At 33.0% G+C, this 19,122-nt stretch overlaps 1 protein-coding gene and 1 long non-coding RNA gene across 8 annotated transcripts; one reads left to right on the top strand and one right to left on the bottom strand.

Annotated features, from left to right (window-relative positions):
- Positions 1–840: 840 nt before the first annotated feature.
- On the top strand, positions 841–6,739 carry LOC137633327 (uncharacterized). Of its 7 annotated transcripts, none has more exons than XM_068365571.1 (5): positions 841–932; positions 1,391–1,448; positions 3,800–4,699; positions 5,049–5,148; positions 5,971–6,739. In XM_068365571.1, the coding sequence occupies exons 2-5, from the start codon at positions 1,397–1,399 to the stop codon at positions 6,035–6,037; spliced, it is 1,119 nt and encodes a 372-aa protein (XP_068221672.1). In that variant the 5' UTR covers positions 841–932; positions 1,391–1,396; the 3' UTR covers positions 6,038–6,739. The 7 variants fall into 7 exon arrangements, with proteins under 7 accessions (XP_068221672.1, XP_068221671.1, XP_068221670.1 ...); XM_068365570.1 differs by having other exon boundaries at positions 858–1,047; XM_068365569.1 differs by having other exon boundaries at positions 858–1,183.
- Positions 6,740–10,286: 3,547 nt separating this feature from the next.
- LOC137633343 (uncharacterized) lies at positions 10,287–13,474 on the bottom strand. Its single transcript, XR_011042175.1, has 2 exons — positions 13,347–13,474; positions 10,287–11,363 (listed from the first exon to the last, which is right to left on the bottom strand). It is a non-coding gene; the product is annotated as an uncharacterized lncRNA (long non-coding RNA).
- Positions 13,475–19,122: the final 5,648 nt, after the last annotated feature.

The following is a 19,122-nucleotide window of genomic DNA, read 5'->3' as shown; positions in this document are numbered from 1 at the left end:
CGTAAGTTTAAGGATTCAATCTTATAGGTTTTGCATTATTTTATCAAGAACGATTAATATCCACTTAGCTGCGTGTCTATGGGAAATGAATTCCCTGTCAACATTATGATATTCATAGTGTTTTCGCTTTAGTTTAAGACTGGGTCTTAGGTTGCCTTACGCTTACCAACTCGAGAATCGACATCATGAAAGAATAGACATAAATATGTGATGACATCATTCCTAATAGCACTATTTCCAATGATATTTAGTCCTATTGGATTTATTTGCATTCCATTCGACTCTTACTTAAATTACCTAATGCCAAGAGCCTTTCTAAAATATTCTTTATACGAATATAGTATATGTCTAATGACGAATAATGTGAAAGAACGGGAAATCCCGTTTAGACAAAGTTTCCTACTTCACAACAGAGTTTCTTGGTCCAACTCGAGAGCCGAATACGAGGTTCGAGTACTTCGAACAAAACTCTGTTAAAAAACATGGTCATTCCTGGCATTAAATACATAATTTACTCTTGGAAATACTCTCGAATTTTTCAAATGTGTTTAAAAAAGAGATAGAAATATAGAACACATCTAAAGACATAAAAGAATAATACTATGAGACGAGTAAAGCGAGGATACGAACAGTAGGCTATATGATGTTGCTTACTTTTCACTTTTTTAAACCAGTGGATTACTTTTAAATCAATCCAGTCACTGACATTCAGTTTTAGGATAGATTAAATCTACAGTATGTACAGGAATGAAATGGTATAGGAAGTGGAAACATAGTGAGATAACGATTGTATGATTGTAGTTATAGCTAAAGATTAACGAAATGGCAACATCAATGGCGGGGGAGGTAGGCTACCGATGGTCTAGCCAGCTGGATCATGGTTAATGGAAGGGTGCAAACTTTGCTGTGCTCTTCCCTAGGTGAATTCTAAGGTGCAGGTGCAGTGCTTAATAAAACCGTGAATGATTTACTGATACCAGTTGCCTCTGGTTTTCTGCTAAAATAACAGTTTCGGAAATTTGAACTGTTATTTCAACGTGAATCACTGTATGGGGTGGTTTCTTTATGTTTTTGTTATTTTGTGCGAAAAGGCAGTGAACGAGTATTTTTTGTATAAAACGCAACCGCTTCTCTTCATGAACTGACACCCAGATCTACAATTCATGCACTAATCTATATTAACGTACATTCATCTTCATTTAGCAATTTTATAACTGATTAAGCAAGAAAAGAAAGGTCTAGACTCTAGAGTAATTGATGATGATATTTTATTGAATCGTGCATAAACAAAAAGAAGTAGAATTACGAAGTGGTCTATTCTTTAGGACCATTTTTCTCCTGCTGTCCTTGGAAGTACTGTGTGCGTGTAACCAACCAAAATTTATTATAGGATAAGATGGAACGGATGATCAGCCTAGCGTTGTTCCTGCCACTGGTGCGCGCACAGAGTAAGTGCTGCTTTTAATCCTTCTGTTACTTAATTCACGATCTACTGTAGAATTTGCGTTTCTTTTCATTTCCATTGCCGGAAATTGGTAATTTTAGCTGTTATAATGTTTACTTATAGGTCTATTTCATTAGGCACAATAGTGGCTTTGGAAAAAGAGTGCTTTATTCATCGTCGATTTTATATTATAATGAATTTAAATAGAAATTGATGATTTCATTTATGATAGATTCGAATAGAAATGGAAAAAAATAATTTTCTAAGAAATTGTGGACACTATGATTAAAAGAAAAAAGTAAAAAAAGCGAATATATAGAGACGTAGGATTCAAGACTTGGGAAAGGTGAATACACAGGATTTAAAACAAAAATTTTATCATGTTGACTAAGAGGATACAATGGATATGAGTATAAGACAGTCCATTCTGTTTATTTAGCATGCTATTATGAAAATCGTATCGACACTTACAATCAATATTAAGGTACCCTTGGTGTTCCTTGTAAGTTAGTATTTTCTAGAGCAAAATTAATCACTCTTGATTAAACTCACTGACCATAGTTGTTTTGGCTAATTTTTTTCATGGCCGGATGCCTTATCTGCCGCCAACCCTCCCCATTTACCCGGGCTTGGGACTGGCACCAAGTTGAGGCTGGCTTGCCCCCCTCAATGGCTGGGTTGGCGGCAGGAAAGGCATCCGGCCATGAAAAAAATTAGCCAAAACAACTATGGTCAGTGAGTTTAATCAAGAATGATAAATTTTGCTCTAGAAAATACTAACTTACAAGGAACACCAAGGGTACCTTAATATTGATTGTAAGTGTCGATACGATTTTCATAATAGCATACTAAATAAACAGAATGGATTGTCTTATATTCAAATCCACTGTATCCTCTTAGTCAACATGTTAAAATTTTTGTTTTAAATCCTGTGTATCCTCCTTTCCCAATTCTTGAATTGGAGCTCGCTAAATCCTACATCAGAAGAGATGAAGATGGATGTGGCAGAGATGAGAATGTTGAGATGGATGTGTAGGGTGACAAAAAGAGATAAGATACGGAATGAGGTAAATAGGGATACGGTACCAGAGGAGTTGGAAAACTATCAGATAAGATCCAAGAAAGTAGACTGAGGTGGTATGGTCATGTCATGAGAAGAGATGAACAGTATATTGGGAGGAGAGTGATGGAAATGGAGGTACAGGGAACGAGAAGGAGAGGGAGACCAAAGCGAAGGTGGATGGACTGTATCAAGGATGACCTGCAATTAAAGGGATTAACCGGTGATGAGGTGTGGGACAAGGGTAGGTGGAGAAAGCTGAGCACATCTTCTCCCACATAGAAGTGGGAAAAGATGTAGACAAAGAAGACGAAGTAGAATTAATCATTCCTGAAGGAATTCTGTCCCATTTATTTGGTTCATCATTACTTTCTATGTCTGAGTATTAATCATTCATAGTATATTTGTTGTCTATTTGGTACTCGTTATCTTATTCATATTCTTATTTTATCCTGGGGTATAGATTTTCCCCACGAATGTATGTAAATTATTTATTGTAATTGTTATAAACGTAATTTGAGAGCTCTTTGACCACAGTTAGCTGAGCGTAGTGAAATAAAGGTCAATTTGAAGATGACGATAGTTTTATAGTTTATATATGACATATCTGTTTTTGAAGTTCTTATTAGTTCATATATGACATATCTATTTTGACGTTGTTAATGTTTTTAGAATGATTTATTGTTAATTTTTTCCTCATCATTTATTTATTTCCTTATTTCCTTTCTTCACTGGGCTATTTTTCCCTATTGGAGCCCTTGGGCTTATAGCATCTTGCTTTTCCAACTAAGGTTGTAGCTTGGGTAGTAATAATAATAATAATAATAATAATAATAATAATAATAATAATAATAATAATAATGAACAGATTCGTATGGATTTGTCTATGTTATAGAAACTTTAATATTTTTCTTCATTTTCATGAACATTTCTTTTTATTGTAATTTAGTTTTGTGTGTATACGATCTATAAGAAAAGGCAAATTTCATTAGTTTGATACAGGTACAATTCAAAAGTAACTCTTGTTATAGATTCGTTTATCTTTCAGCTGTCTCTGAAATGTAGAATTATAATATAGAATTCAAAAGTAACTCTATTTATAGATTCATCTATTTTTCTGTTGTCTATGAAATGTAGAATTATAATATAGAATTCAAAAGTAACTCTATTTATAGATTCATCTATTTTTCTGTTGTCTATGAAATGTAGAATTATAATATAAAACCGGTATTTATAAAGTTATTTCATAATGACAACCATTGCATCTCATTTCGTTTATTCTTCCTGCATTTCAGTTATTTTCCCAGATGACATGAATACCTCCATAGCATCAACAAATCCATCAACTTCATTCTTCCCTGGGTTAGAATTGACATCTGTACCAGACGATATCTCGGTTGACATGACACGAGTCCTACCACAACAGGACACTGAGCATTCACGTCCCTCAGCTTCTGTGACGCTTCTGCCGGAAATGAACTTAACAGTCATATCGAATTTGAAACCAATCCCTTCAGTGGTTCCAGGATTCTTTTCATCTCAACTTGCAGAAATTACCCCAACGCTAATGCCTTCCTTAGTAGCCTTCAGTTCATCTTCAAGAGTTTTTGCAGATATAGAACAAGAATCACTGCTTCAATCGACTTCTACAGAAACGAAGAGAGTGCTCTCGATTCCAGGAAGGGTAGACCAACTCGTTACAAGAATCACTCCTAGACCCACTTTTGTGATCCGAACATCTGTTCCACCATCCGATGGTGCATCTGAGTTTACCCGGTCAGGCACAAGCACAAAGGCACCACACAGCTTTGTAACACCAAAGCCAGTCGGTCACAACCCAGTACCTACACAGTCAAATTCAGATGGCACACCATTTATTCAGTCATCTCAAACCGATGCATCAGTTCCATCAGCCGTTTTTAATTCGTTTGTAACGCCAACTTTATCTGTAACAGCTGCGTCTTCTGTATTCACTTCATCACATGTTTTAGAAGAGTCAGACCATCATGGTGAGCAATATTCCACAGACAGCGTGCAGCAGGGTACCACAACTACAGTTGCTGTGGATACTTCCACACCTGCTCAAGAAGTAGACACCCAAGTAGTCATCAGCGTAATGGAGAATAAGGATGAGCCCTTAAATGATGGAGTTGATAGCAATCCACAGCCCTGCAAAACACCACTGGGTGAAACTGGTAAGAAAATTTTTCAATCTCAACTTGAAAACAACGGACAGTGTAATTTACTATCTTCTTCTTCTTCTCCTTCTTCTTCTTCTTCTTTTTCTTCTTCTTCTACTACAAGCTTGTCCCAATTTAGGGTGGCTGGAATCGTTCTTCAACACTTTCTCACAATTAGTTCAGTGCATCTTCCTCGCTTAACCCCAACTCCTTTATATCGCCTTCCACATAGTCAATCCATCGCAGTTTTGGTCTATTATGCAAGATATTAATTCAAGCATTCGTATCAAACTTAACCTAACTTTAGCTTTCATTAACTTCTGAATTTCAATTTTGTTTCATGGTGAATTAACGTTTTTTTCAGGGAACTGCACTCAGCTGACCTATTGCCAACCTTACTCTCAGCTCAGAGACAAGACTAACAGTAGCATCGCAGTCAATTTCCTCAGAGGGAGAGTTTGCAGGTAAGAAAATTTAGATTCCATTGAAAAACAGATAACAAATTTAGAGTAAAATTCGAAAATATTGTTTTGTTTTTTACTGTTTACTTTGGAATTTCCTCTATAAATCTGGTTTCCCAGATTCCTGTGGAATAAGAATGTTATAAGATCAAATATTTTACGATGACGTTTTGTCATATGATATATTAAAATCTCTCTCTCTCTCTCTCTCTCTCTCTCTCTCTCTCTCTCTCTCTCTCTCTCTCTCTCTCTCTCTAAAAATATAAAAAGTAGTAAAGCATGAAGCAATGTTTTATTAAATATGGCAGATCATTTCATCATCATAAACATTATATAGAACAATTTCACAAGGTATCTCTCTCTCTCTCTCTCTCTCTCTCTCTCTCTCTCTCTCTCTATATATATATATATATATATATATATATATATATATATATATATATATATATATATATATATATATATACGAGTATATATATATATATATATATATATATATATATATATATATATATATATGTGTGTGTGTGTGTGTGTGTGTGTGTAAATATATATATATACATATATGTATATATATATATATACAGTATATATATATACAGTATATATATATATATATATATATATATATATATATATATATATATATATATATATATATATATATATATATATATATATTACATATATGTATATATATATATGTATATTAAAAAGTAGTAAAGGATGAATCAATATCTTTTTAAATGTGACAGATTATTTCATCATCATAGATATTATGTAGAATAATTTCACAAGGTATTTTTCTCTCTCTTTTCTTTTTAGGATTCTACCTAGGTCCCTATTCTTCTGCTGCCCGCATGGAGATCCCATTCTCCCAGTAGGTTTCTAGAGAAGAAATAAATAGCTTTCAACATCGACACTGTCTCGGCTGGTTGGCCCGAGTCCAGAGGTCCACGCCTTACTTTTATAAAGTTTTACTTTATAGTGAGACTACGGAGATTCTCCCCCACCCCACCTACACTCGTATTTCAATGCTGAATGGCGTGCCCGGCCCCAGTGCTGGGCAATATATACTGAATTATTACTGTTACTGTTATTATAGCGACTTACCCAAGTGTGCAAGCCACGGGCTCTTGCGCTAAAGTCCGTAGAAGTCCTGAATTATGATCTATCTATAGTCAATTCTTTTTAGTGAGACAGATTTACACCGAATCGCAGATGTGCCCTTTTAGCTCGGAAAAGTTTCCTGATCGCTGATTGGTTGGACAAGATAATTCTAACTAATCAGATAGCAGGAAACTTTTCCGAGCTAAAAGGGCACCGCTGCGAGTCGGTGCAAATGCGCCTCATTGAAAGAAATTGAGTATAGGTGCCATGTCTTCGACGCGGGCTGTCAGTTGGCTCCACCTGGTCCTGTCTCTAGCTCTCTGTATAAATTGTCCAGCTGTTAAATTCTCATTTACATCCTCCAGTAAGCTGTCATTTAGTCATTTTTATCTTTTAATTCATAGAGACATTGAATTTTTCTTAATATCTTTTCGATATTCTTGTTGCCTTTCAAATATAATCTGTTGAAATACTTTATCGTAATTTAAGATGAACCGTTATTGATAAATGTAATTCTAAAAATAATTTGAAAAAAAAAACACCATTGTTATGACGAAAAGTATTAAAGGTCGATCAGAATTATAAATTGTTTACTTCAAGATGAGTTACATTGATATCATGTAGGCATTTTTAAAGAGATTTTATAGTTTTCCATGTCTTTTTTTTATTATGCTTTCTAATCTTTTCCCCAGATGCAAATCGAAGCTGAATGAGTTTTCCATAGATAGATAGATAAGTAAATAGATAGATAGATAGACAGATAGAAGTTCAAACTTACAGCGAATGTTTTTTTCATGTTGAGCGAGCTGATATGTTTATCTTTTTAGTTTGTATATGACAGATTTTTTTAACGTTACCGATCTTAAGATGTTTTATATTCATTATTCATTACTTTTCATGTAGTGTATTTATTTCCATATTTCCTTTCCTCACTGGGCTATTTTTCCTTGTTGGAGCCCTTGGGTTTATAGCATCATGCTTTTCTTTTCCAACTAGGGTTGTAGATTAGCTAGTAATAATAATAATGTATGTGTTTTATAGCATTCGGTGGCATTAAGAAACTGAATTACGTGTTAATCATTTTAACGTATTGAAATAAAAGTTTAATTAGTCAATGGATTTATTTAGAATAATTATCTAAAATGTTGTAAAAGAATCTGATCTCTTAATATGTATGCAAAAACACTACTTCAGACGTAAACAAAATTGATTATTCTTTTGTCATCAATTTTATTTGTCAATGGTGTGGTGGCCCATGTGTAACATCCCTGACTGGTAACCGCCAGATTGGGGTTCAAGTCCTGCCCAGACTTGATAGTTCCTTTGGTCGCTCCAACCTCACCATCCTTGTGAGTTAAGGATGAGGGGTTTAGGGGAGCCTATAGGTCTATCTGCTGAGTCATCAGCAGCCATTGCCTGGCCCTTCCTGATCCTAGCTTGGGTGGAGAGGAGGCTTGGGTGCTGATCATTTGTATGGTTATATATGGTCAGTCTCTAGAGCATTACCCTGCTCGCTAGGACAATGACACTGCCCCTTGCCCCTGCCATTAATGAGCGACCTTTAAATGATTTTGGAAGTCTGAATGATGATGATGTAGAAATGTTTAATGGAACACATTTTATCTCTAACTGTGTTATATAAAATTCATTCACAAAAAAAAATGTTTTTTATTCTCCTGTGTTATTGGTCTTGATTTTCTCATCTATATCATTAACAAACATTTATAGTGTTTGATGTAGTCTTATCTGGCGAGACTCGTGTTTGATAACCAAATCTAACAGAAAAGTCATATTTTAAAGATTATATTACACAACAATACCCAAAAATTTTCAGCAGATAACTATAACAATAACAAACTCATAAGTGACCGCACGCCCTTTTTTATTTCCTCTCTTTATTACAATTAGTTACTTTGGTTGCTGCAACCTCACCATTCTTGCGAGCTAAGGTTGGGGGGTTTGGGGGAGTCTATAGGTTTATCTGCGGAGTCATCAGCAGCCATTGCCTGGCCCTCCCTGGTCCTAGCTTGTGTGGAGAGGGGACTGCTCGATAGGGCATTCATGAGCGGCCTTTAAACCTTTAAATTATTATTATTATTATTATTATTATTATTATTATTAGTTTTTCAATATATTCCCGTTCCTTTTCGCCCTAATCTTTTTCTCATTGTTTTATTTTATATATTAAGAATTATGTGCCTTGGGCTACAAGCGGAGGCCACTATGAGAGTAAAAAATTCTATTTTCATTTTCTTTTCAGTTTTGTCCATACTCTTTTGTAATATCTTTTTCTGCGTCCTATTATTATTATTATCATTATTATTATTATTATTATTATTATTATTATCATCATCTTAGATACAACCCTAAATGGAAAATCAAAACTATAAGGTCATGGGCGCCAACAGGGAAAAATAGTCTGGTGAAGAAAGGAGCAAGGAAATAGATAAAGTACATGAGAAGTAATGAACAACTAAGATATTCTAAGAACAGTAACAACATTGAAATAGATCTCTCATTATATAAACTATAAAAACTTTAAAAAAGAAAAACAAGAGGATAAGAAAGAAGATAGAGAAGAAGAGTAACAAGAATTTGAGGAGATGCTCTTCCTTTCATTTTTTTTTCTTTTTTGTCTTATTTCTCTTTCTCTAAGAGTTTCAGTATTATTATTATTATTATTATTATTATTATTATTATTATTATTATTGTTGTTGTTGTTGTTGTTGTTGTTGCTGTTGTTATTAATATTACTATTATCGATATTATTATTATTATTATTATTATTACTATTATTATTATTATTATTACTACTACTACTACTACTACTACTACTACTACTACTATTATTATTATTATTATTATTATTATTATTATTATTATTATTATTATTAATAATTTTAAAATCATAATCATTAATAATACCATTAATATTATTATTGTTATTCTTATTATTATTGTTATTATTATTATCATTATTATTATCATTATTATTATTACTATTATTATTATTATTATTATTATTATTATTACTAGCTATTCTACAATAAACTCTAGACAATAGATGGCTATAAGACGTGAGTAGATAAACGAAACTAAATTAAATTCGACCTTTAGCACTGGCAAAGAGGGTTATTCAAGGGCGCCCTCTTGTTCTTATCTATTCTCCCGCCAGGTAACCGTTATCAGGTTGATAATTAGTTTTTCACGAAACTTCCTGGTCACAGCAGTAACTACAGGGGGATTCGGTAGAGCGCAGACCTCCGCCACAGCAGCTTATTTCTCAACCTTTTGCTCGACCTTGACCTTGCTCTTTACCTTGACATGTATTAATTGACGTGGATTTTCACACACTCTAATATGAACCAAGTTTGAAGTCTCTGTGACAACGATGTCCAAACTTATGGCTGATTACGTGAATTGGACATTTTGCTTGACCGTGACCTTGACCTTTGACCTTGACCTTCCAAAGTTTGATTATTTCCAGCTTTTTACATAAGTTAATCCCTGTAAGTTTCGTTATTCTACGATTAAAATTGTGACCAGGAAGCTGTTCACAAACAAACACACACACAAACAAACAAACACACAGACAGGGGAGAAAACATAACCTCCTTCCAACTTCGTTGACGGAGGTAATAAATGTACTTCAAAAGTACAAACTTTCAGCGAATGTTTTTGTGTTAGACAGGGTGACATAAGTTTATTTTTGTAGTTTATATATGAAAGAACTATTTTGATGTTACCACTGTTCTTAAAATATTTCATTTTAATTGTTCATTACTTCTCTGGTAGATTATTCATTTGCTTATTTCCTTTCCTCACTGGGCGGTTTTTCGTGTTGGAGCCCTTGGGCTTATATAATCCTGCTTTTCCAACTAGGGTTGTAGCTTAGCTAATAATAATAATAATAATAATAATAATAATAATAATAATACCCAACACTTCGTTTTTACATTTGATTTCTGTGCATGGTAATATATATTATACTCAAAATCAAGTTTTTATAAAAAGGAAATGAAAATACATCAGCCACACAACTTGTAATTTACTATTTATCATATAGTGGAGATAAATTATTTAATTATCTACAAATCAACTAAATAAACTATTCTAATTAACTCGAGATCATAATATTGGAATAAAGATGTATTTAAATATCTACATCTTCAATTGGATATAAATTATGATGTGCATAAAAAAATATATAGAAAAAAAAGCCGCTACATTGAAATATGGCTATTACTGAATTTTGTTTTTTTTATTTATCTAATAATTTATATATCAGGAAATTAGCCACGTTGTTATTTGTGGTCATTACATAAAGTAATGAATTCAAATTTACATTTGGAAATGATAAATACATTTTAGGAAACAGGTCTAAGATGGCTCATCACTGAGATGGTTGATCTTGGCGACGTGAATGGCGATGTACCATTGGTCCATGATGTCCCATTGGGCCATGATGTCCCATTAGTCCATGATGTCCCACTAGTCCATGATGTCCCATTGGGCCATGATGTCCCATTGGACCATGGTGTCCCATTGGGTCATGATGTCCCATTGGTCCATGATGTCCTGTTGGTCCATGTCCCATTGGTCTATGGTGTCCTGTAGAACTGATTACTGAGAAGGCTTATCTTGGCAACGTGAATGGCGGTGTTCTATTGGTCCATGATGTCCCATTGGACTGATCACTGAGATGGCTTATTTTGGCAATGTGAATGACGGTGTCCCATTGGCCCATGGTGTCCCATTGATCCATGATGTCCCATATGTCCATGGTGTCCCATATGTCCATGGTCTCCCATTGGTCCATGATGTCCTGTTTGTCCATGGTGTCCCATATATCCATGGTATCCCATATGTCCTTGATGTCCCATATGTCCGTGATGTCCCATATGTCCATGGTGTCCCCTATGTCCATGATGTCCCGCTGGCCCATGGTGATGGCCCATACGAGAATGTGGTCCACCCCAGTGACCGTGGTTATGCCTAGCAGGTCCCTGGTGAGGTCCACAAGAGGAGTGGTGGTTTTGGGACCCTACTTTACCGTCGGCAGTGCCAGTGCCTTGACCCTCAGGAGCGGAGGAAGACATTTCTAGTGTCTGGAAGAGATAGGAGATGGTAACATTTGATGTCTAGATTTATATATTAGCATGGTGACATCAAAATGCTAGTTTAGATGACTTAAAGGTCAGGTCGAAAGCCTAAGTGATGTCAACAAAGGAAGTAGGTTGTTGGATCTGTCTAAAACTATCATCTTTATCATAATTGTTATTAATTTGTTGATTTTTATACATTCTAGAAAAAATAGCTCAGTGAGGAAAAGAAACTAGGAAAAATAAAACATTTTAAGAACAGTTACAACATTACAATCAATATTTCCTATACAAACTACAAAAACTATAACAAAACAAGAGGAAGAGATACAAGATAGAATATTGTGCCCGAATGTGCCCTCAAACAAAGAGAACTCTTATCCAAGGCAGTGGAGGGCAAATAATTATAACAAAATCAAATACATACATATCATTCTATCTATCATATATATATATATATATATATATATATATATATATATATATATATATATATATATATATATATATATATATATACACACACACATATATATATATATATATATACACACATATATATATATATATATATATATATATATATATATATATATATATATAAATATATATATATGAATATATATATATATATATATATATATATATATATATATATATATATATATATATATATATACAGTATATGTAAGTGCGTGTCTTTTTAAGCATGCCATTGGAAATTCAATGCTACAACATAAGAACGAATAGTTTTGCATTTGCAATGCCATACCTAAAAGGAAACACATGCAGGGCTTTATTATCCCTAAGGCTGGCTAGGCTGAAGCCCCACTAGAGCAGGGGTCTCTGCAACTTTTTAAGAACAATAACATTAGAATAGATCTTTGATGAATAAAGTAAAAAAAGAAATTTATGTCAGCCTGTTCGACATGAAAACAATTGCTTCAAGTTTGAACTTTTGAAGTTCCACCGATTTAGCAAAAAAAAAAAAAAAAAAAAAAAAAAAAAAAAACAAGGGCCTCTGCAACCTTTTAAGAACAATAACATTAGAATAGACCTTTGATGAATAATCTATAAAAAAAAAAAAACGTATGTCAGCCTGTTCGACATGAAAACAATTGCTTCAAGTTTGAACTTTTGAAGTTCCACCGATTCCGCCAAAAAAAAAAAAAAAAAAAAAAAGTTGGGTATTACTTCGGTAGAGTCCTACCCAGCGCCATTACACTTGCCAGTACATAGGACCTTTCCTTCAGCACCTCCTTTACAATAATTGGCAAAAACTGCTTGCATTTAGTAGCATTATTTCTTTTTTTTACTTTAAAATATTTCTATATCGACCATTATCCAATTTGATAATAATTATCTGATCTTTGAATTAAAAACATACGTGCCAATTAAAGTTTTAGCACTTCCTGGACAATAATTGACAAAAAAAAAAAGAAAAATGGAATTGATAGTAATAGTTTTTGACTGGGTGGGAAATAATTTTATTACTATTCACCAATTTGATATCAATTTTCTAATTCACAACTTAAAATTGCGTACCAATTAAATCTGTAGCAACTTGTCGACAATAATTGGCAAAAACTGATTGCAATCAAAAGTAATTATCTTGAATGTACAATAATTTGATATCTAAACACTTCTCCAATTTGATATTCGCTATCTGATCTTTGAATTAAAAACATACGTACCAATTAAAGTTATCGCAACTCGTCGACAATAATTGGCAAAAACTGTTTGTAATTAATGGTAATTATCTTGACTGGAAAATATTTTATATCTAAACACTATTCACCAACTTTATATTAATTTTGATTTCCAACTTAAAAATACGTACCAATTACATCTGTAGCAACTCGTCGACAATAATTGGCAAAAACTTATTGCAATTAATAGTAATTACTTTGACTGAAAATTAATTTGATATCTAAACACTATTCACCAATTAGATATTAATTTTCTGATACCCAACTTAAAAATACGTACCAATTAAATCTGCAGCAACTCGACGACAATAATTGGCAAAAACTGCATGCAATTGATAACAATTATTTTGACTGAAAATTAATTTGATATCTAAACACTATTCACCAATTAGATAATTTTCTGATACTCAACTTGAAAATACGTACCAATTAAAGCTGCAGCAACTCGGCGACAATAATTGGCAAACACTGCTTGCAATATTCCTCAAGCAAAATCAATATGTTCCTCTCTTTGTCTCTGTCCTTATGGTGATAGCAGGAGCGTGGTGTCGTGGTATCTGAAGTGACACAGCGACTCTCTCTCGGTTTTATATGTTGCCACGCTAAAAGATCTATTACCAGTCACGGGGTTTTGAGTCAACCTTTAGCTGATGCAACAATCGATAATGGTGTAGTTATTTCTCTCGCTTCTTGTTTCTTTAGTTTAATTCGTACACTTTGTGTTATTCCGTTTATATTCTTTTAATTTCATTCGCTTCTTGTTTCTTTAGTTTAATTCATCGTACACTTTGTGTTATTCCGTTTAGATTTTGATCTATTTCGCTTCTTTTTTCTTTAGTTTAATTCGTACACTTTGTGTTATTCCGTTTATATTATTTTAATTTCTTTCGCTTCTTGTTTCTTTAGTTTAATTCGTACACTTTGTGTTATTCAGTTTATATTCCTTTTAATTTCTCTCGGTTCTTGTTTCTTTAGTCTAATTCGTACACTTAGTGTTATTCCGTTTATATTCCTTTTAATTTCTTTCGCTTCTTGTTTCTTTAGTTTAATTCGTACACTTAGTGTTATTCCGTTTATATTCCTTTTAATTTCTTTCGCTTCTTGTTTCTTTAGTTTAATTCGTACACTTAGTGTTATTCCGTTTATATTCCTTTTAATTTCTTTCGCTTCTTGTTTCTTTAGTTTAATTCGTATACTTCGTGTTATTCCTTTTATATTCTTTTAATTTCTCTCATTTCTTTTTTTTTTAGTCTAATTCATCGTACACTTCGTGTTATTCCCTTTATATTCCTTTTAATTTCTTTCGCTTCTTGTTTCTTTAGTCTAATTCATCATACACTTTGTGTTATTCAGTTTAGATTCTTTTAATTTCTCTCGCTTCTTGTTTCTTTAGTTTAATTCGTACACTTTGTGTTATTCCTTTTACTTTCTTTTAATTTCTCTCGCTTCTTGTTTCTCTACTTGAATTCGTACACTTTGTGTTATTCCCTTTATATTTCTTTTAATTTCTTTCGCTTCTTGTTTCTTTAGTTTAATTCGTACACTTTGTGTTATTCCTTTTATATTTCTTTTAATTTCTTTCGCTTTTTATTTCTTTGGTTTAATTCGTACACTTTGTGTTATTTCGTTTATATTCCATTTAATTTCTCTCGCTTTTAGTTTCCTTAGTCTAATTCATCGTACACTGTGTTATTCCGTTTATATTCCTTTTAAATCTAATACCAATTGCTAACTAGTAACTGTATTGAACTATATATCCCCCTTAATGTATAGTACTCAACGATAAGATATCAGTTTTTCGCCCAGGACGATAACGCTTTCTAAAACGTTTAGTTAATTACATAAATATTATTTTCTTAACATCTGCATATCGTTCACTTTGTGTTATTCCATTTTTTATGATTGTTTAAATCTAATATATTGTCTGTTGATAACTGTATTGAAGTTTATTTTTACCCTTGATGTATACAGCGATAAGATATCAGTTTTCGCCCATGTAAGCAGCGCTTCTAGGAGGACACTCCAAAATCAAACCATTATTCACTAGTCTTGGGTAGTGCCATAGCCTCTTTGCCGTGGTCTTCCACTGTCTTGGGTTAGAGTTCTCTTGCTTGAGGGTACACTCGGGCACACAGTTCTATCTCATTTCTGTTCTTCTTGTTTTGTTAAAGTTTTTATTGTTTATGTAGGCGATATTCATTTTAATGTTGTTACTCTTCTTAAAATATTTTATTTTCCTTTTTTTCCTTTCCTCACTGGGCTATTTTCCCTGTTGGATCCTCCAGGCTTAGAGCATCCTGCTTTTCCAACTAGGGTTGTAGCTTAGCTAATAATAATAATTATAATAATAATAATAATAATAATAATAATAATAATAATAATAATAATAATATAGTTAATTCTAAAAAGTTTATGTTTACGTAAAAATGGTTTATCATCTACTCGTGTATTTTGTTTACATACATTTAATAATTACATCTAGAAGAAATTCAATAAAGCTGTTTAAAAACAATAGACAAATAAGCTATTTCCGTCTTAGTATGACGTCATGCGGTCAAAGTCTGACCGCAGCGGAGACCAAAGGTTCTCCGTTATCTATTGCGTCCTTATCATCAGACAATGTTATTTCATTTTTTATCTCCGATATGTTTATCGAGATGTTAAATGTTTTTTATGCGTTTTATGAAGTTGTTTATCTAAAATGAGATAGAGTGATAATATTCTTCTCTTACATATAGATTAAACCTTTTTTTATGTAGTTTTGTTTAAATTCTTATTTTTTTTAATAAAATGAACAGAGGAGGTTTAATCTATATGTTAGAGAAGAATGTTATCATTCTATCTCATTTTTGATAATCAACTTCTTCTTTGTCTACATCTTTTCCCACTTCTAAGTGGGGTCAGATGTAGATAAAGAAGAATTTGATTATCTAAAATGAGATAGAATGATAACATTCTTCTCTTACATATAGATTAAACCTCTTCTGTTCATTTCATAAAAAAATTTAAGAATTTAAACAAAACTACATAAAAAAACTGTGAGTTTTTTAAGTTTAAGTGTAGAGGCTTTATTTAGAAACTAGTGAACGTGACCCGTCATTAATGAGGGCTAACTGTTTAGATAATTATGCACAAGCACGCACACAGTGTTCCTACCTCTCGGGGTACCCCCTCTCACTAGGGCGTGACTACTCCCACCCCCCTTATTATTATTATTATTATTATTATTATTATTATTATTACTTGCTAAACTACAACCCTAGTTCAAAAAGCAGGATGCTATAAGCCCACGGGCCCCAATAGGGAAAATAGCCCAGTGAGGAAATGAAACAAGGATGAATAAGATATTTTAAGAACAGTGACAACAATAAAATAAATATTTCCTATTTAAACTATAGCCGAGGGACAGGGAGAGGCTAAGTAATCATACGTCTGGTAGTGCCACCTGAGCGTGACTGGATGTATATATATATATATATATATATATATATATGTGTGTGTGTGTGTGTGTGTGTGTGTGTGTGTAAATATCACCCACGAAATGCATTTAATACCGAATTCTATCTTGGGAATACATATCCACTTGGAATTCATTTTATGGTAACAGCTTCTGGCCGGGTGGTGATTCGAACCACCACCTGTACGGCTTGAAAATATGCTGGCAGGAACCCTACCGACTCAGCTATCAAGAGAGACTGTTACCATAAAATGAATTCCAAGTGGATATGTATTCCCAAGATAGAATTCGGTATTAAATGCATTTCGTGGGTGATATTTACATTAATTAAAATCACGTGTGCTTGTGATATATGTTCATATATATATATATATATATATATATATATATATATATATATATATATATATATAAAGTATATATATATATATATATATATATATATATATGTGTGTGTGTGTGTGTGTGTATATATATATATATGTATGTATGTATACATATATATATATATATATATATATATATATATATATATATATATATATACAGTATATGTACATATATATGTGTATATATATATATATATATATATATATATATATATACATACATATATATTATATTATATAATATATATAATATATCTATATATATCGATATATATATATATATATATATATATATATATATATATATATATATATATATATATATATATATATATGTATATATATACAGGAGGTGGGGCAAAGATATATTGTTACTGTTACTGTTTAGCTATCTATCATTTTATCAGTTTACTGTTCATTTCTCTGTTTGTTTTTCCTTACTTTATTTGTTTGACTTGATGCTTTTAGCATTCTGTATTTTTTATTAAGATTTAGAACTTAGCTTACAATAATGGCATTAATGATATATTGAGGAAGTAAAATTAGTAAGGAGAGGGTGAAAACAGGGGATAAGTAATTGTAAGTAATTCTCTCTTGGGTTTAAGAGAAGAAAGGAAGTCAATCTAGGTTCTCTAGACTCAAAATGTAAACAAAAATACGACTGCTCAGATTCGCCTCGTGATTGGCTGCAACAAGGTCCAGCCTAAAATCTTTAACATACTCCGCCCACAAGCTTCGCGATTGGCTGCATCTGTATCCAGCCTAAAATCTTTAACACGCTCGACCCACAAGCATCGTGATTGTCTGCCTCTCAAATGGTCTTTGCTCTGCCGTGTCTTGCTTCCCTAGTAAATGAACAATATTTCATTGCTCATCTGTTCTGGCAAACGATACATAGATGCAGTTATTACGTTTGTCGCTATCTAAGGTATCATAATTGCCTATAATCTCATTTATAATCATTATCGTTATATTTACATGGTGGTCGATGTGGTAACGTCTATGACTTGGGAACGCCAGGCTGGGGTTCGAGTCCCGCTCAAACTTGTTAGTGTCTTTGGTCGCTGAAATCTCACCATTGTTGCAAGCTAAGGATGGGGGTTTTGGGGGAGCCTATAGGTCTATCTGCTGAGTCATCAGCAGCCAGTGCCTGGCCCTCCTTAGTCCTAGCTTGGCTGAAGGGGGCTTGAGCTCTGATCCTATGTATATATGGTCAGTCTCCAGAGCATTGTCCTACTCGATAGGGCAACATCACTGTCCCTTGTCCCTGCAATTCATGAGCAGCCTTTAAACCTTTAAACCTTTTAAAAAATCAGCTATGAAAAGGTGGCGGCTAATCACGATGCTCAGGGGCGGAGCTTGTTGAAGATTTTAGGCTGGACTCATTCGCATCCCACGTGATTGCCTAACTGCATATGTTTTCAAGGGGAATCCCCTTTCCTCGATAGGAGGAAGAAAAATATGATGAGAAATGAATAGCTCGAAAGCCAGTCCATACCGATGTATAGGAAGCTAGAAATTCCAGATTTTAACTTGATACGTTTCAAACCGGAAAGTGTTCAACATGATTTAAACTGAAGTTATGGGAAAATAACATAGAAACACATGATTGAGGAAATGATAAGGCCGGTATAGAGGTGCATACACTGTTGCTAAACCGTAATTTTAATCGGAAACTCTCCGTAAAAAAAATATACTGTTCTCAGCTTTATCTCAGTAAAATACAGGCGACCGTAATTTTTACCCTACTTTGTTATTATCTTCAACGGGTTGATGATTATAATATCACCACTTCACGTCAATATATCTATTCTAAAAACGGCAAATGCCTGTTAACATTTATTTCAGGATTCTTACCTTTTTTTACGGCAAATTCTTAACAGTGTAGATTTAGGATATATAAAGTTTTCATAAATGCAAAAAAAAAAAGAATCATACACAGATTTTTCTTTTCTTTTTCCTAATATAAGGAATGTGTTATTTTCATCACTTCAACTCGAAGGAATGAGCTGTCAAAACGTGATATAAAAATTATTCCCCTTTTGAATTATTCATCCTAAAGTTACTTTAAATAAACTTTCAAAGTCAAGTTTTCCTAACATTTTTTCAAAATATCCCAGAAATATTTAAACATATACAGTACGCTAAAGAAGCTGAATTGAAACGAATATTTCTATCCCTTATTTTAGCTCTTTTATTGAGTAAATATT

Source organism: Palaemon carinicauda, chromosome 42 (genome assembly GCF_036898095.1).
Source record: "Palaemon carinicauda isolate YSFRI2023 chromosome 42, ASM3689809v2, whole genome shotgun sequence".
Taxonomy (NCBI): domain Eukaryota; kingdom Metazoa; phylum Arthropoda; class Malacostraca; order Decapoda; family Palaemonidae; genus Palaemon; species Palaemon carinicauda.
Note: the sequence above shows the minus strand (reverse complement) of the source record. Positions and strands in the feature narration are given on the sequence as shown.